Source organism: Alligator mississippiensis, chromosome 2 (assembly GCF_030867095.1).
Source record: "Alligator mississippiensis isolate rAllMis1 chromosome 2, rAllMis1, whole genome shotgun sequence".
In the NCBI taxonomy this organism is placed as follows: Eukaryota; Metazoa; Chordata; order Crocodylia; family Alligatoridae; genus Alligator; species Alligator mississippiensis.
Window position 1 is genome coordinate 211568344 of NC_081825.1, and position 17843 is coordinate 211586186.

A 17843-nucleotide genomic window follows, 5' to 3' on the forward strand; every position below is an offset into this window, starting at 1 on the left:
TAAATAGTAATTCTTTGTTGAATTATAATAATGTTGGGCCAGCTTGCAAAATCCTTTTCACACTGAATAGTTCCTTACAATAATCCTCCAATGAAGCCAGATCAAGATATCTGACAGCCAAATCTATTAAGACTGAAATCAGTCCAAAAGATACAAAAGAATCAGGTTTAGACCCTGGAGTAACAGAACATTTACAGAAAAAATTGTCCCAATTGTTTAAAAAAAAGGATTGAATTGAATATTATAAGGAAAAAAAAAATTCAACCTTAAATTTTTCATCTCTGTTCCCCCATACTTCCCCTTATAATATGAATATAGCAGACAAATATCGTCATCATAGTAATGCAGGTTAGATTATATTATTTGAACAACTGCCCACAAGTTGCTTTGTGTAACCCTTAACTGGCGTTTGCCTTGAACTTGGCCAATATAAAAGTTAGCTGAAGACATGCTGAATTTAGTTGGTCTCTCAATAGTTGGTCCTGTTGAAAATGTAAATATTTCTTAATTCTTTAAATATTTTTGCCTACCTGGATGCAATCCTTCCAAGTTCCAACAAACAAAGACATACTTCTCTTGGCTGCTTGTGAAGGACTGTAAAAGCAAAATAGAAATGAAAAAAGTATTTATAAGAAGGGTATTTTAAGGATCTTGGTGATAAGTTTATTAGTGGCCATTATCAACTTCTTAACCCTGAACCCCTTCTCAGGCAAATTATCCTCTGGCTTCCAAACCAGTTTTGACTGAATTATTACAGAATTAAGACCCAAGGCTGATGTTTTCAAAGTACCTAAGGGGTTTAGACACTCCAATTAAAAATTTCCTCAGGCTCCATTGAAAATACCACCAAATAAAAATGCCTATACTATTCAATGAGATACAAATTGTTCATAACCATATAAAATGAATGGAGCATTCCTACAGAACAATGAAACCTAATGACACATCAAAGAAATTCTGTATCACTTTTTATAAATTAAAAAGGTAGTGTTCCACAGGATATCATTTTTCTCCATTTAGTTAAAGCAGCAAATATTAAAAATGTATAAGTGAAATAAAAATCTTCTGCAAATTTGGTCACGAATTCCTTACGCATCCAAAACTCATGTTGCTTTCAAATGGAGTGCAGGGTATTCAATGAACTTATCCAGTCCTTAAAAGAAATATACTTACCTTTAATACTTGCTCCCTAATAAGATGCATCTAGACAAGCTGTCATGCCTGAGTCCAGGGAAAGACCAGAAGAAACATCCCAAAGTTTTGAAAAGTTAAGCTTTGGAAGCAGCTGTAGCATGTTATGAATCTCTTAGGTAGAAGTTCCACTATGTTCCATAGTCTGTGCTTTGCAAAACTCAGAGATAAGTCCTCCCAGAGAGGTCAGGTGAAATATATAAGGAAAAATATACCAAAATTGTGCAAAGAGGCATGTTGGATAGTGGCAATCTATTTGATTATACAGCATCAGACAATAAAAGTTATAGGCGCACTGTTTCCTTTTCTCAAGAAATACCTGCTATAATGGAAGCCTGCTCTTGTAGATAACTTTAGGCATAGCTAGATATGGACAAGTTTCCCATGGATCCATGCCCAGAAACAGAATCTGGTTTTTGAAAAATAAACAAATTATTTTCACATGAACCAGCAGACAAGAAGCTTCTGTCTTGGACATGCTGGAATACTTAAGGAATTAGCAGACTGATCTGACTCAAACAGGTTAAAAAAAAAGCCAATGGCTAAAAGTACTAAAGGTAGGAGAGCTAGATATCTCCTAAAACAAGGTATACAAAGAAGGACAGATCCTCACTTGATATAAATTTTCATTGTGCCATTGGCCTTAATGGGAACATGATCATTTACATGAGCTAATGATCTTGCTTAAAGACTTTTATAGTTTCATTCATGCTGCAGTATCCAGAAAAAAAAAAATCAATGCATTTTCCCCCTGTTTCCAGAAGGAAAATTGCTTAGCAAAAAAGTATAGAGGCAGGGCTTTGGGAAAAGAATTTCCACCATATAGCCATCTGTTATTAGGATAAGAGACATAAAGACATGGACAGTTGTTCTTTCTCAAAATCCTTCCTTGCCACAAAAAATTATATATAAAAGACTTAATCTGATTGAGGAGTTGTAATATTAAAAAAGTTACACTCATGGCACCAGAGTCACGTTCTGCTGTTTTTACTTGAAAACTATTTTGATTTAAAAAAAAAAATAGGTCAGTTATACAAAATGCATCTCAATGTTAAGAATGCATAAATATACCTCCAACTAAAAATGGAAAGCCATTTGGAAATATCCCAAGGGGATATTTCCAACCTCCAGCTTATATATGCAGACATTTTACTGAAGTTTGAGGAAAAATCTGAGTTGTGTAGTTTTGGTCAAAATATTTGTAAACATAATAGGGAAAAGGTTTCAATGAAAAAAAAGCAAAGTCTGTGTCAGTGTTCAAACTTCCACTTATCAAATTAAAGCAATGCACTTCAGTGAGACTCACAATATTCCAGACACATTTCATGCATTTCATGATGATCAATGTGAAACAGTGAAACCATTGTTAGGGCATGGCAAGCTGTGCAGGCAATGACCAACCATAAAAACAAACATCTGGTGATGTGATACGAGTACAGTGATGCAATACTTCTAACAGCACATGTTAGCATTCCTGAGGACTATACAGGCATGCAAATTCAGGAAGTTCAGAGGAAAACTAAAGTTCTGTATAGAATACAGGGCCCACTAGAAATAATTTAGATTCTCAAAACAAAATTCTTACATTACAAGAAGCTCTGTTTAATTGCCTATTGCCTACCAAATCTGTGAGATTAGGAGTTAAATGAAGACCTTAAAGCAATGGTTCTCAACCTTCTGAGACTCAAGGCACTCTTCAGAAAACGACAGCTCTTAGCTTGCATTCATTTTTTGACAACAGAAAAATAATAAATCAATTCTTCTGTTGCAAAAAAAGACCACAAAAGGTCAGAATGTTTTTGATATTGTGGATTCCTATTTGAAATCCCTGGGTTTATCTTGTGAATCATATGCACAGTGCTTGTACACCTAACAGTGTTTATATTGTGCAGCATCCCACAGTACCCTTTAAAGGATTTCATGACACCTTGGTTGTGAACCACTGACTTAGAGTCAAAAGACCGGTGTTTTACTCCTACCGCTCTTACGAACTTTCTGTGAGACCTTGGGAATGTCATTAAAAGCAAAAATTTCAATGAGCAATGATTTGAAGTGCTTCAATTTTGGATACTCAACTTGGGACAACTTTTACTTCATGAGGGCTCCCAAAAACCAAGAGGAACCCAATATCGTTACATATTTTTAAAACACTGGTTGTTTTATACTTTTCTGTTCTGCAAAATAAGACAACTTCTCACAGAGGTGCTATGAGGCTAAATGTAATGTTTATAAATGTTTCATATCTTTGATAAAAGGTATACACAAATCCTCTGAAATCTTTCTTGTTAGTGTGAAGTCCATTTACTTTTTCATTTGAAAATGTTATGAAAGAAAATATATTTGAATGATAATGTGGAAATGAACAGGGAAATGGATGGCTGTCTGTGGGTTTGAGCTGAATGCGTATGTATTACCTAAACTTCAACAAATTAGGAATACTGTTTAATAAATCTATACTGAAGGGTTAAAAGCAGGTCTGTAATAGCAGCACATAAATTTACAAACATATATATTTTTTAAATATAGAATTTAGCCTCTTGTGCATTTCCATTATGATACAGAATTATATGCTCATGAATTAGAGGAAATTCCTTTTTGGAGTGAGTGATTACAGACTCAGATAGAAATCTAACATCTGTACTTATGGTGTGCTTTTGCTTCCTGTGGGAACTGCATTCATAATTTTCTGAATTACTTACTGGAATCTGAATTAAGATAGGCCCTTAAATTAGAACTAACACTTCAACTTTCTAACCTGAAACTTTATCTGATCTTATATATATAAAGCTTCATACATGAATAAATACCATATTTATTACAACTATAACTAATATTCAGTTTGACAATCCAGGAATTATAAGCAGCAAAATAAGACTGAAGGTACAAATTAATTTCTAATGTACTATACTAATTCAACAGAATTAAACCAAAGTAAGTAAAGGTCATTCTGCCTTTACTTAGGGACAAGCTTCTCATTTATACCCCTGGTTAGTATGGATGCATGAATATAAAGAAGGAGATATTCAAAATTCCTTGTCAACAATTCACTCTGACTTTCAGAAGTATACCATTACAAAAATATATGTTTCTTATTATTTTACAAATTTATCTAGCTTGTATGACTTTTTAATCCCTTATGCATTTTGCATATAAATACAAGAAAACTTCTGTTGAGGAACTGTTATCAATATCTGAGATTAATTATTTTGAAAAAAAACATGTTTTTGTATTTGAAATTAATTTTCTTACTACACATTTAACTTTTTCTAACAATAATAGGATGGCAACATTATTAAACTAGCACTAAGACAGTTATGATCAAACTGTAAGATATCTGACACCCCCAAAATACAGTAAAAAAATTGCTGAGGTTGAAAAAAATCAAGCTCATAACCCAGAATTAGAAATGATGAAGTTAAAGTTGTTCATGTAACTTTAAGTTAGACTCGTATGCATTTCCATTATGATGCAGGAACTTTGAGTCATTCTGCACACTGGAGAGATGGCACTCATTTGATTGACAGCTATTAAACAGTTTTTATTCTCTTAGGGCAATATGTATTCATGTATAATTAGCTGTACACCATCCAAATCCTCTCCTGAAATATAGGATTACTGATTTTTATACAAACTTTTCTACAGTGTACTTATCTTTGTCCTTTATGAACTTCTTGGGTGCATCTACATGTGCACTTTAATGCAGAGTGACCTATTTTAATGCACATTAAAATGTTATTAAAAACCATGCTCTTTAGTTAATAGGCATTAATATAGGCTAATGTGCATAAAGCATTGGTTAAAAACCATGGGTGCTTGTACATAAGTGCAGAGGCTGCTCCAATGCACTATAATTACAGTGCATCAGAGAAGACTAGATTAATCAAATCTGGTAGAGTGTGGTAATTACCATGCTCTAGGCCAGCCTCTGCGACTCAGGTATCAGTATCCCCATGGTTCAAAATGGTGGCAGGGGTGCTTGAACTAAAGCTCATTGAAAAAGTTTTAGTTCAAGCTCCCCCATTGCCATTTTTAAGCACAGGGAAGCTAATACACAAAATGCCATGGTGCTTTAATTACAGTGGCTCTCGGAGCTACTCTAATTAAAGAGCCAACCCCCACCCTTGAAGCACATGTACAAGTTCCCCATGCTCTTTAATTAATGTGCACTAAAACAGGCTAATGTACATTCTCCTAGTACCTCACAATGGAGGTACTAGATTTTATGCACATTAACTAAAGTGTGTTAATGCACATGTAGATGCAACCACAATTTCTAAACTCCTGTGAGGTTCCATTGCTCCCATGAGGTATGCTGAAATGAAAAAGTAAGTGATTAAAGTCTAAATCAGTGGCCTTCAACCTTTTTTCATTTGTGGACCCCTAAAAAATTCTGAATGGAGGTGTAGATCCCTTTGAATTGTAAGTGTGGGTAACACATACTTCTGATTGATCACAGTCATCTTTCACAAACCCCTTAGACATAGTCTGCATATACTCAGGGTTCTGTGGACCATAGGATGAAAACTAGTGGTCTAAATAACCAACTAATTTTAGTGCCCCACCTGAGATGCTTAGAATATTTAGCATTGTGTAGCACTTTACATAATCTGAACAGAGCTCCCATTGAGCTCTGTTGCAGGGATAAGTGTACAGTACTTCTACAAAGAAAACCTTAAGCTGCCTATAACATGAACTCAGAGGTGGGAGAGAGGAAGAATTTTAATTAAAGCAGTTCTCAGGCAGTCACTCTAATTAAAACGCCACAGCGTCACATGTATTCAGCCCTCATGTATTTAAAAATAGCCACGGGATGCTTTATCTAAAACTTGTTCAACAAAGTTGAGATAAAGCATCCTGCGGCCATTTAAAACAATTCAGAGGCTTAATACACATGACGCTGCAGCAACGCTGAACTGTTCTAATTAGAATTCAGAACAGACTCAATTAATCAAGTCTGCTCCAATGCATTCTAATTAGAACAAGAAGGAGTATGTGTACAGGCACCCCTAAAGCCCCAGGTCAGGCACCCAGAAAATAAGATGTACACAATTAATTTTGGAAAAACACTGTGGTTTAAGTGATTTCTCCAGCTGTCCAGATTAACTCTATGGCAAAGGCAGGGACAGAATTTAGTTCCCCTGGCACAACTGTGTTAGTACTAGTTCAGTTAGTACTAATGCTTTCCCCACTCCTGCCTCATCCAGTATTTTCTCTAATTCTCAGGAATAACTAAACTGTTTTAGATAAAACTTTCCAAAAAAGAATTCTGCCTGACGCAACATGGAAAATTTCAGCCCAATTACTTTAAGTATGACAAAATTATAAGCAACTGAAAACAGGTGCATCTACATGTACAATTAATGCACAGTAAAATAAGGTGCAGTTAGATGTGGCCGAGAACACGTCTACAGGTGTGCCATGTTGGGTGCAGATATGTACCCAGCAGGAGCAGCCTGGCCTAGGGCTGTTCCTGCCCTGCTCTGCGTCTCTGTAGCAGCCAAGGGGAGCTTCAGGCTCCCCCAGGTGCCAGCCAAGGGGCTGTCAGGGGGCACAGGGGCTTGTCCCATTGTGCATGGGGCTGGGAAACAGCTCCCCCTGCACTGGGGCTTAGCCAGGCAGCAGTGGCCCCCTGCTGCCTTGGCTGACCGGGAGCATTTACACATGTGCCTATTGCACATTATCTAATGCACCATTTATCTAGTACCTGTATGTGGGGTACTAGAAAATGGTGCATTAGACTAATTTAATGTGCAGTAAGTCCAGAGCATGTGTACATGGTAATACTTTACTGCACATTAGACTAATCCAATATGCAGTGAAGTATCTTGTTTAGACACACCCACAAAGTTTTATAATGGAAAGTGTATGGAGAGGTCAACTACAGATTTCACTATCAATTTAAAGGCTTAGAACAACAAAATTAACATATTATAACTGGTTTAGTGACTGCATTATTGTAGTATGGATTTTGCTCCTAAGCCACTCCTTGACCTTTTGGGGATGACTTTCAAAGGCATGTAGACACTTATCACTGACTTATAAAGGAAATTAACAACTTTATTCTCATTTGTATTTTTTAAAATCCTGTTCTAATTACACTGCTGCCTTCTCATAATCACCAAAGAAGTTGATATCCTTTAACATGCATAAATTTATGATATAAACAATCCCAAATATTATAAATAATTTTACTGTTAGCTACTATAACCTTTTCTTCTCTGGCTTCCTTAACTTCCTTTCCCTCCATTTAACAAAACTAACTTTCCTTTACAATTGATTTGTAAACATAACACACCCTTCTTTCAAAATCTTCCCCAATTCATTCTTTGGGCAAGCCTCACCTTTTGTCACTTGTGGTAACACAAAGTGTCAACAAATAGACATCCAAAACTTTTGTTACACCACAATGTGGCTGTAGGAAGAGGTAGTAATAAATTGTGCTGCCTTGTTGTGATGGACATCTATTGGCTTTATGTCAAGAGAGTGTGCACAGCTGGAGCTGCCTGCACTCTTCTGCTGCCATAGGCAAGTGCTTCTGGAGTTTGAAGGCTCTAGTTCTACACACCCCAGGAATTCCTGCACAGGATCAGGCCCTTCAAGCCCCAGAGGCACCTGCTAATCTTTCCCCCCAACTTCCAAAGATGCATCTGTAGCAATCTCCAAGGTATGTTTATGGAAGCAGGGAAAGTCAGGGTTTCCTACTTCCACAGACTTACCCTGAAGATTGCCAGGCACACGTCTCTGCAAGTAGGAAGTCCCAACTTTACCTACTTCCAGAGATGCACCCCAGAAATATCAGAAATGGGTCTCTGTTAGTGGGGAAAGCCAGGACATGCTGGTGCGGTCCTGGGGCTAGGGCTGCCAATCAGCTGATTGGCAGTCTCAGCCTTCAAATCATACTGGAGCAAGTTCAACACTCCAGTCTGGTTCCAAGGCTGAGATTGCCAAGGGTGTGTCTCTGGAAGTGGGAATACATTGCCCTTTGTCCCCCAAGATCAGCAGCTGGCACAACGGGAGAGGTGCTTTTCGCCCACTGAAGCAGATCAGCTGTGCCAAGACAAATCCCAGCACAACTGATACGCTTCATTTGGAAATGTCTATTTCTAGCCTTTCTGCTTCAAATGCAAGTTTTTTTGTATTACTAGAAAGCGTGATACCATGACACTACTTCTTCTTCAGATAAAAAGAATTACTTCTCTACTTTTACGTCAAATTTAATCCTGTATTTGTCATAGGAATCTCAATTTATAAAAAAGCTTTTCAAATGCAATATAAGCTGGACTAAAATCGTGACTATGATACACGCAGCATGGAATGAATTACAAATAATTCAAGCACTTTTGATATATTGATTTACATTAACTTAATTTCACAGTGCTATTAAATAGTCCAAGATGCTTCTATAGTCCTCAATTGACAAGACACACTCAACAATTATGTGGATCGTTTTGTCAAACAATGTGAAAGACAGAAACAAAGTCTTATTCTGATGCAACTGCATCTGAAATACAATTAAATGTTGGGAATTGTAAATATATCATTTGAAAAAGAGTGGCCAAATCAAGACTTTCTTTTCAATGTGAAATTATTTTGAGAAAATATAGAGAATGCTATTACAATGAAAAAACTGCTCAAATATGTACATATAAAATGTTATGCAATCAAAATGCACATTAATATTTTTGACAGAAGTGAAAAAGCAATACTCAAATGGAGGGTAGAGGTGTCTGTGTTTCACTCTAGCACTGATATTAAAACAACACAGATCATTGTTTACAGAGCCTGTTCCAGTAAATGGTGGTTGAGTCATTGCATCAAAAGAAGCCAGTGCAACATATCATAAATATGTATATAATATATACAGAATATACCAACACAAAAGATGAATACAGGAATGCCAAACAGTTCTAAAAAAAGCACACACATTAGCATGCTGGCACAGTTGATGGCAAACCCTTTACTTGCTGGGTAGATTGTTTTTCGAAGAAAGAGCTGAAGAAGATTCGTTGGCTCCAGATCCTATAACCATCCAAGAACATTAGAGTATAGACACAGTCATTCCTAACAAAGAGTTCATAACTTTAACTATGTGCCTCAGGTCAAATTCTACAATTCTTACTCTGGCAAAACTCCTGAAGCCAGAAAGAATTTTTCCAAAGTAAAACATTCTTCAGGCCTGAGCAAAATAACCTTAGTCTGGAGTTCAGACTTCTATCAGTAAATGATCACAGCCATGTGGATCTACAAGCTTAAACCCCTAGTTAAGGGAACTTCTAGGTGCAGACCATACTAAAATCTATGTACTACAACACTGAATGCATCATGTTTGTGTTGTAAGTATAAGGAACTAAACTATATCCCTGATACATAGCTGCAGAGATCCCATGTAAAGGTTGTATGATTAAACATGTGCCTAAACCAGTGGTGCACAATCTCTGGACCGTGGACCAGATCTAGCCTGAGAAGCTGTGTCACCTGGCCCATGGGGCTCCCTACAAAATATGGACATTTGGTGGCAATTAAGCAGTTTCAATTGATGCTGCCCTATGCCACCAAACTTCCAGGCCCCAAAGCTAAATTTTGTGGTCCTGTGCATAAGGCTGGGGCCAGGGTTCAGGCCAGGGCCAGAGCTGGGGCCCAATCTAGCATGTGCAGGACTGGGGCCTGGGCTTTTACCAGGGCCAGGATAAGGCAGCAGACCTGATCTGGCATGCTGGCTGGGGCCCAATTAAGTGCGCAGGACAGAGGCCGTACACTGGATCCCACCCATGGCACTGACCTTATCAGATCCAGTCTGTGACTCAACCCCACACCACTCATCAAGCCTGTATCCCAGGAAGTTTGGGCACCAGTGGCCTAGACAATAATAGAAGGTGTTGCTAAATAAGACTGATCCTGTAACTTTTTATATATGATGTTCATAAAAGACAAGGTTGGGAAAAATGAGTTTGTTGGTGAGGGCTGAGTACAGTGCAAGAGGTTACCAGTTCTTGTGCATCTGTACCGGCACTAGTCACAGTCATGTTCAATGTTGCTTCGTGATATTGTCAATACCATGGATTTGACAGACTAGATTGTGGGTCAGAGAATAGGGGCCTTATTCTCCTCTTAACCAAAGGCATCAACTAGATTCTTTCCTCTCTTGCCCCTTATGTCATAATGCCTGTGCACACTAACTTTAAAGTGAATATGAATGCTATCACTCAACTCTGATGGTAGTTCATACCTAGCTTTACACAGAAGTAAACAAATGCAATAGGGTAAAGCAGGAAGAATTATGCTTCCTGGGTCCATATGAGATGCAAGCATAGAACTGGTCAAAAATTTTCATCAAGGCAGCTTTCAACTGGAAAATGTCATTTGGATAAAAATACATTTTGTGAAAACTTTAATTTTGACAAAATTTGCTGTAAAACAAGTTTTCACGATTTGATTTGGAAAACTTCAAAATGTAATTTCAATATGAAGTTTTCATTTAAAACTTCATTTTATGTTATACCATGCAATATCAGTCGTAAAAATAGTAGGGTATTTTACATGTCATATCACCTCAGGTTGCATCAGAATAGTCCCTGTGTGGTGAGATTTCTTCCCAGATCCCAACAATTGCACCTAATATCATGCCACAAAAATCTCTAGCCAGCCTCCTGTGGTGTCCCAGAGCAGGGACTGATAATCAGCTGATTGAGGGTCCTGGCCCTGGGGCTGCACTGGAGTCTCAAACTGGCTTTGGTGCAGTCCATGGGCTGAGATGGACAATTAGCTGATCATTGGTTCCAGCCCCAGGACACAACAGAGCCTTGAACTAGCTTCAGTGCAGGCCCAAGGCTGGACTTGACAATAAATCGATTGTTGATTCCAGTCCTGGGACCACAATGGAGCTAGTTTGAGACTCCTGTGTGGTCCTGGGGTTAGGACCAAGAATCAGCTGATTCAGGTCTGAACCCTGCAAGCACACTGGAGCTAATTCACAAATCCCATGTAGTCCCCAGGGCTGAGACTGACAATCAGCTGATTGTGGGTCCCAGCCCTCAGCCCACACTAGAGCCAGCCTGAGACTCTGGAGCAGTCCTGGGGCTGGGGTAGCTGTTAGCCAAGTCCTGCCTCAGGATGTTCACTATAAGGCACAATGGCAAGCAGCCACAAAATTATTCTACATATTCCAAAATACGTGGAATAATTTTATGGCTGATTGTATATTTTTTAGTAGCCTGAATGTGTGGCTGGGTTACCATTTAAAATGGGATTAATCACATTAAGTGTAACATCTACCAGGGGTCCATATGACATGTCTTATCATAATATGATAGATTCATGATAGTTTATTCTTTTATATCTGTATCTGAACAAACATTAAGGGCAGATGTTTGTATAATAATAAGAGTGTGTCAAAGTTCCAAAATGATTTATTCATCTACAAAGTAAAATGAGATGTATCAATCTGTACTAAGGAACAGATCCACTTATTTTCATTTTATTAAAAAGAAATGTTATTTCAATGATTATGTCATATTGTCACATTGTTTGGAAGTGATGAATTGGTAGTTGTAGTAGAATAATATGATGTGACTTTTCATGAAATAATAAAATGTAAAATGAAAAACCTACGCATATACATTTTCCTGAAGGAATTTAAGATTCTAGTTTTAAAATTTACATTTAAAATTGAATTTTACAATATAAAATACATAATTTTCTTCCAATTTTTTTAAATGTTCATATCACATGGCATTTTTAAAAAGTGCTGATTCCATTATAATTCCAAACACAACCAAGTTCTGAAATCCAAAGCTTTTCATAAAATAGAAATTCCAGGTTTCAACCATATAGATCCCAGAGCTCACACTTAGGTAAGCCAGCTCAGCACCACTTTTTACAATAGATTCCAGAAAGCTCTAAAAAAGCATTTGAGTTCATCATAAATCACTTAAATTATTTTACAAACCTGATCCACCTGATCCCTTCTTCCATCATATTAGTATGAATTATGAAGTAATTTTAAGTTAATTGTGTTCCCCGATGAGTGTAAAATTAGGATCATGCCCAATGCATATATACAGTGTGTTTACAAATTCCAGATTACAAATCGCAAGGACCAAGCAAATAAAAATCAAGCAATATGAAGTAATTACAGCACATTAAGTTTAGTACCTGTCAAGACATTTTTAACAAATGTACCCCTTCTGCCTCAAAGTTTCACTTCATGTAATACTTTATATTTTTCTCTGGTTTTTAAGGGGTGCAGGGGGTAATACAGAGCAAGGCCCCCATGGTAAGGAAGGGAGTGGGGCTGGGGAAGGCGCTGCACAGCTGAGATGGAGTATGGGACAGGGCTGCAAGAGTGATTTGTCGAGGGGGGGGGTGCTCCCAGTGCTGAACACATCCCAGCAGAGGCCCAGGCATGTGCCCCCCAGATCTCTGCGCAGGGTGGAGGCAGCAACTGATGCAGGCTGGACTCTGCACCCCGCTGCCACTGCCCCAAGAGCTGCACAATGTTATGTGCCTGCTGCTGCTAGGTGCACAGGAGACAGACACACACATGGACACAGGCACACATACACAGATGTGCATAAAGATGCAGGAACAGACACAGAAACACACACAGACACCCCTCCCCCCCCACATCAGGTAAGTGTGTGTGGGGGGGGGGGGGAAGGAGTGTCTCTCTGTTCCCACTCCTAGGAGCGGCAAGGGCAGTGATGGCCTTATGTGGGCCGCACACGCACCGCCTGGATGGTAGGGATGCCGGGGCGGGGAGGTTCACACAGCAGCTGCCACTGCCTCATGCCACCCCCAGCACCAATTTCTCATGGCCAGTCGCACATGCAGCTCCACAGGCTGGTGATAGGCCCCACGTCCGGGCAATTGTACACCCACCATCACCAACCTATGGAGCCACATGTGCAACTGGCCGTGAGAAAGCGTCATGGGATGGTGGTGGTGGTGGCGGCGGCGGCAGCAGAGGCAGATGCCTTATTGAAGCCCCCCTCCCCACCCTGTATGGCCATCCAGGTTGCACATGTGTGGCCCACAGAGGGGCACCTCTGCCACCGCTCCCCCGGCCCTGGAAGCAAGCACAGAGAGTGAGCCGAGGTAGGGGACAGGGAGACACTGCCCAAAACTCTATTAGCATCAGTAGTTCATAAGCTTCTGAGGCTATGAAATTTATCTGCTTCCATGTTTATACATTGTCCTCTTCTGTTGGGGATATCTGCTAGTGACTACAACAAACCTCAGTTATATTAATGGAAGCTATGGATACACAAGTAGTACACAATTGGGATAAAGTTATAATACTCAAGATTTATTAAATAATTTTGTCTCTCTTTCTGTAGGATCCAAGTTTAATAAAAAGCAACAACACAATAATCATCAGAATTATATAATATTATTTATCAAGTATGTCTCAGAATTGTGCAAGAGACTCATATCATGGTTGTGCCATCATTTTTCCCTAAATAACAATTAGCTAAAACATCAAAAAAACAAGGCAGAGGGAGCCCTTATATAGTATAATGAGAAAAATGAGGATGTTCTAAGCATGGGCATAATAATAAATATAATTGGATAAATCAATTTTACATTCCACAGTGCAGGCAAGAAAAACGAGATGGGAAAAGGGGCAGAAAAATTAAGTAAATTAAGAACAACAAAAATACTAAAGGAAGAGATAAGACAAATATTTAGAATTCTACTGAAAATTGAATATAGGCTTTACACACAAATGTAGGTTATTAGTCACAACAAGGTTGTTCCCTTAGTAACCACCACATCACCAGACCTATTCAGTCTCATATAAACAAAGATCTTTAATAAAGCAATGCAAACACCATTATGTCATGTGCATGCATATTTCTTACCACCTTAGAAAAGAACCTTTTACATTCCTTACCTTGGCTGAATTTTTATGTGCTAGATGAGGATAAAGTGTTTTTTTGTTCTACAGGGGTGGTGGAAGGTGGACATTAAAGTCTGTAACAGCAAACTGTTTTACAATTCATTATTTCTATTGCATTAGCATTCAAAGGCTCTAAGATCAAGACCCTATTATATTAAGAATTTTAGGAGAGAGAGGGGAGAAGTAGTTACTAATATTTGTTTCCTGAAACACTGTAATTGAAGGAACACCATCAATCTGTAACCTAATGAATTCCAGAAAATAACTCAAAATACTGAGTCACCTATCAATTCTTCCAAGATTTCTTTCCAAGAATGTGAATATCTTACTAGATGATAGTACTCAGAGGAAAAAAAAAAAACAAACAACACACACATACACACACACACACACACACACACACACTCTGCAAACCTGGTTGCAAAACACTCAGACAAGTGACAAAGCTCTTGCTTAAATTATCTTAGTAAAGGTAGAATCTGAATTAGGTTTAACCCCCAAGAAGGTACATCTCATCTGGGACTTTTAGGAGAGGAAGACGCCTAGTAAAGGCAGGTCTTTTTCTAAGCAATGAAACTTGTAGAAGTTTGACAACCCGTTTAAAACAATTTGTATTTCAATAAAATGGGAAAGAATAAGGCAAGAAGCTACTGGCAGTACAATATTTGAATGAACCATGGGGAAGCAGTACAGAAAAGCTTATGGTCCATACATATAGCAGATTAGTCAGAGATCCATCCCAAAGTAGTCATACATGTAGAGTGCCATTCCTCCTGCTTCTTCCATGTCTGCAAACTTCTCCTCCCAAAATAGCATGATGTCTAAGGGTTTCCAGAGCTTCAAATCAATGAAAATATGGTAATTATTTGTCTTCCATATGATTTTTTGTGTGGAAGGAAATGTAAACCCAAGGATCAACAAACATAAAATGTAAGAAAAGACAACACATGTGTCTTTTTATCACTATCCTCTAACTGATCTTCCTAAACACATGCTGTTTTTTTCTACAAAAGATTTTTGCCCAGGGAAATGCAACAACTGTGTTTATTAAACAAAGTAGCACAAGAATAGAACAGATCAAGTGACAAGGGAAGCAGGATCCTTTCAGAGGACAGAGGGGGAACAGATCAGGTGCAACCGAGATAAGGACTTCACTTACATAGTCAAAGACCTTTTGAGCAACTGAATACAGAAGCCTCTTCATACAGCACAGTGTGTTCATTTAACCTCTGTACAAACAGATTTGTCTTTCATCAAAACAGCTTTACACTTTTATGTTCATTCAAATGGCAAGCAAACAATTGATTCTCTTCATCCCATGTTTTCTATCAAAATGCAATCTTGAGGCAAATGTCGTCCTAAATTTTCTTTCAAAAGAGAAGAGTACAAGATATGAAGGAGAAAGTACTGCTTGGATGATGACTGTGTTAAACAGTCCATTCTTTGAGAGAAGCAGCCCCAGGCATGAATGTTGGATAACATGCTGTTTTTCAGTAGCATGGAGGAATCAGCTGAAAAGAGGTCAGTGCAGCATGCAGAGAAGAATTCTGAATTCTTCCCCTGCCTCAGCTACCCACTAATTTTGAAATACCAAATGCCTTCTGACAAAACTGTGAGCACAATTGTATTCTCCAGAAACAAAAAGGATGGTCTTACTGCTGAACTAAGGAGCAAGCACTCCAACACTCAAATGTATGGGATTTCTACAATGAAAAAATATATTTCTGCCAATACTCAGTACAAGACCTGGGCCTGAATCTGTGAATCACTTATCTCCCACTGAAATAAAGTTTGCATGAGAGTAAAGTGATGCATAATAGTTGTGCTCATCTCCAACACGGGGTGACCGTAAATTCAGGAACTTCACAGACAATGGACTGCTTCCTAATTCCTGTCATAGCAACACTTCCAGTTATCACAAGATGAAATTTAATTGCCCCTTCCTGCACTGCAAAATGTTATTTAAGATGCAATAATTTTGGTTTTGGTGTTTCACAAATTAATAGATCATTAAAATTTTCTGGACAAGGCTAAAGATCTAATGCAGAAACAGATTTTTAAAAAATCCAATCCATTTGAACATAATTATCTAAATCTAGTGCACCAGGATAGAATTTGGCCATTAATTCAAATGATGCATCTAAAATTATATGGTCTTATATATGCAGGTATTAATTTGGTACCTGTAGAATGTGTGCTCCTTTACTTAATATGCACCCCTTCAAAGATACTTGTCCCAACCTAGCAGAGTAGTAATAGTGGCTGTGATCTGCAGCTCCAGACAATTCTAATTTAGCTAAAATTTCATTAAGGGTGCTCCTTCCCATGGTCACAAAAATGAGTTAGGAATCTAGGGTATTCAGCGTCAGCTCTCGCTAAGAGTTATAACTTAAACATAAGGTAAAAGTGAATGGGAATTTATCTCAAGTAAAGACTGCAGAATCAGGGTTTATACAACTTTTATTTCCAGGCTACAAAAGTGTCCTGTGGGTATTTTTCTTCCCAGTGTTTGCTTTTTAAATGAATACAGTATTTCAAACAGCTTAGTACATCACACTTCACTTTGAACATACATGACAAGGTAATTATGTAAACTAATTGTCTGCAAAAATCCACCAGAATGAGAAGATGTTCAGTAGCCAATTCAATTATAAAAGCTGTGCTTCTGACTTAGCAGTTTCATCTAACTCCATTCAATTTATCTGGAACATAGTTAACCTTTTGGTACAGAAATATAAAAGCAAAAATCCCTATCATATTGCGGATTACCATATAGAAAACACTTACCCAAACCTTCTGATTCAAATAGGCAGGTGTCGTCCACCCCAACATCTCTGCACCAAGATAAGAAATTTGCTGTGTTGTCTCGTGCAAAAAAAGAACCTGAAGGAGCATTGGCTTTGCATGGTATCTTCCGCACTGGTAAGATCTAAAAAACCAAAAACAAACAAACAAAGGTCTTCTACTAGGTGCATAATATTTGGTGAGGCAGTCTTTGTACATAGGAAATACAAAGTCAGAACTTGTAAGGATAGCCTACATATTTAGTATAGAATAAACAGCACTCTTACTTTTGCACTAAACAATTATAGCTGAAAGACAAATCAACAATACAATCCATGTAACATGAAGACTTTCACCTGTTATCCTTTAAAATTACAAAGAGATGGACCTTTTGATGAAATATTTAGATCTGGATGGATGTTTGCTCTTTCCTTTTGTTTGGAAGCTTTGGAGCTAGCTCACAGAATAAAAAGCCAGGCATCTGAACTTTTCCCACACTGGGATAAGTGGAGACCTAGTTTTGGCCCATGTATGAAGATAACAAAACAGTATAGAAAATGTTGCTGTATTTCATGGCAAACTATGAAGCCCCTTAGGGAGAGGTATAGGGTTGTACATGCTAGGGTCTGTAAGAATAGTAGCACTGGCAGTTTGTATAACCTAAAGTCTCTCATTCACTGACTTTACAGGCTCACTAAACAAAACATACTAATATAATCCAGTAATTTCACAATCAAAGACCAACTCAGACAATTATCTTTTCAGTTGTACCAAGGTAATTTTGATTTATACCACTTATTTCAGAGAAGTTATTCCAGATATAGCCCAATGTAGCCGATATCAGCTTCTAATCCAAGCAGAATGACCAACACACACAAAAAACCCTGAGTGCGCTTGGCAATAAGGACATATAAGGCATACATCAACATTTAAGTTTTCAAGTAAAGCTCATTTTTATGATACGGATAGA

The 17843-nt window shown here is 38.1% G+C and overlaps 1 protein-coding gene across 6 annotated transcripts in view; it reads right to left on the minus strand.

Moving 5' to 3' along the window:
- The window catches only part of GAS2 (growth arrest specific 2), a 161330-nt gene that overhangs the window by 75021 nt on the left and 68466 nt on the right, over window positions 1-17843 (minus strand). For all 6 annotated transcript variants that reach the window (XM_019477079.2, XM_019477080.2, XM_019477076.2 and 3 more), the window contains 2 exons: window positions 16877-17018; window positions 531-594 (listed from right to left, as the gene is read on the minus strand). In XM_019477079.2, coding sequence (XP_019332624.1) covers window positions 531-594; window positions 16877-17018 — 206 coding nt within the window. The remainder of the gene's footprint in view (window positions 1-530; window positions 595-16876; window positions 17019-17843) is intronic.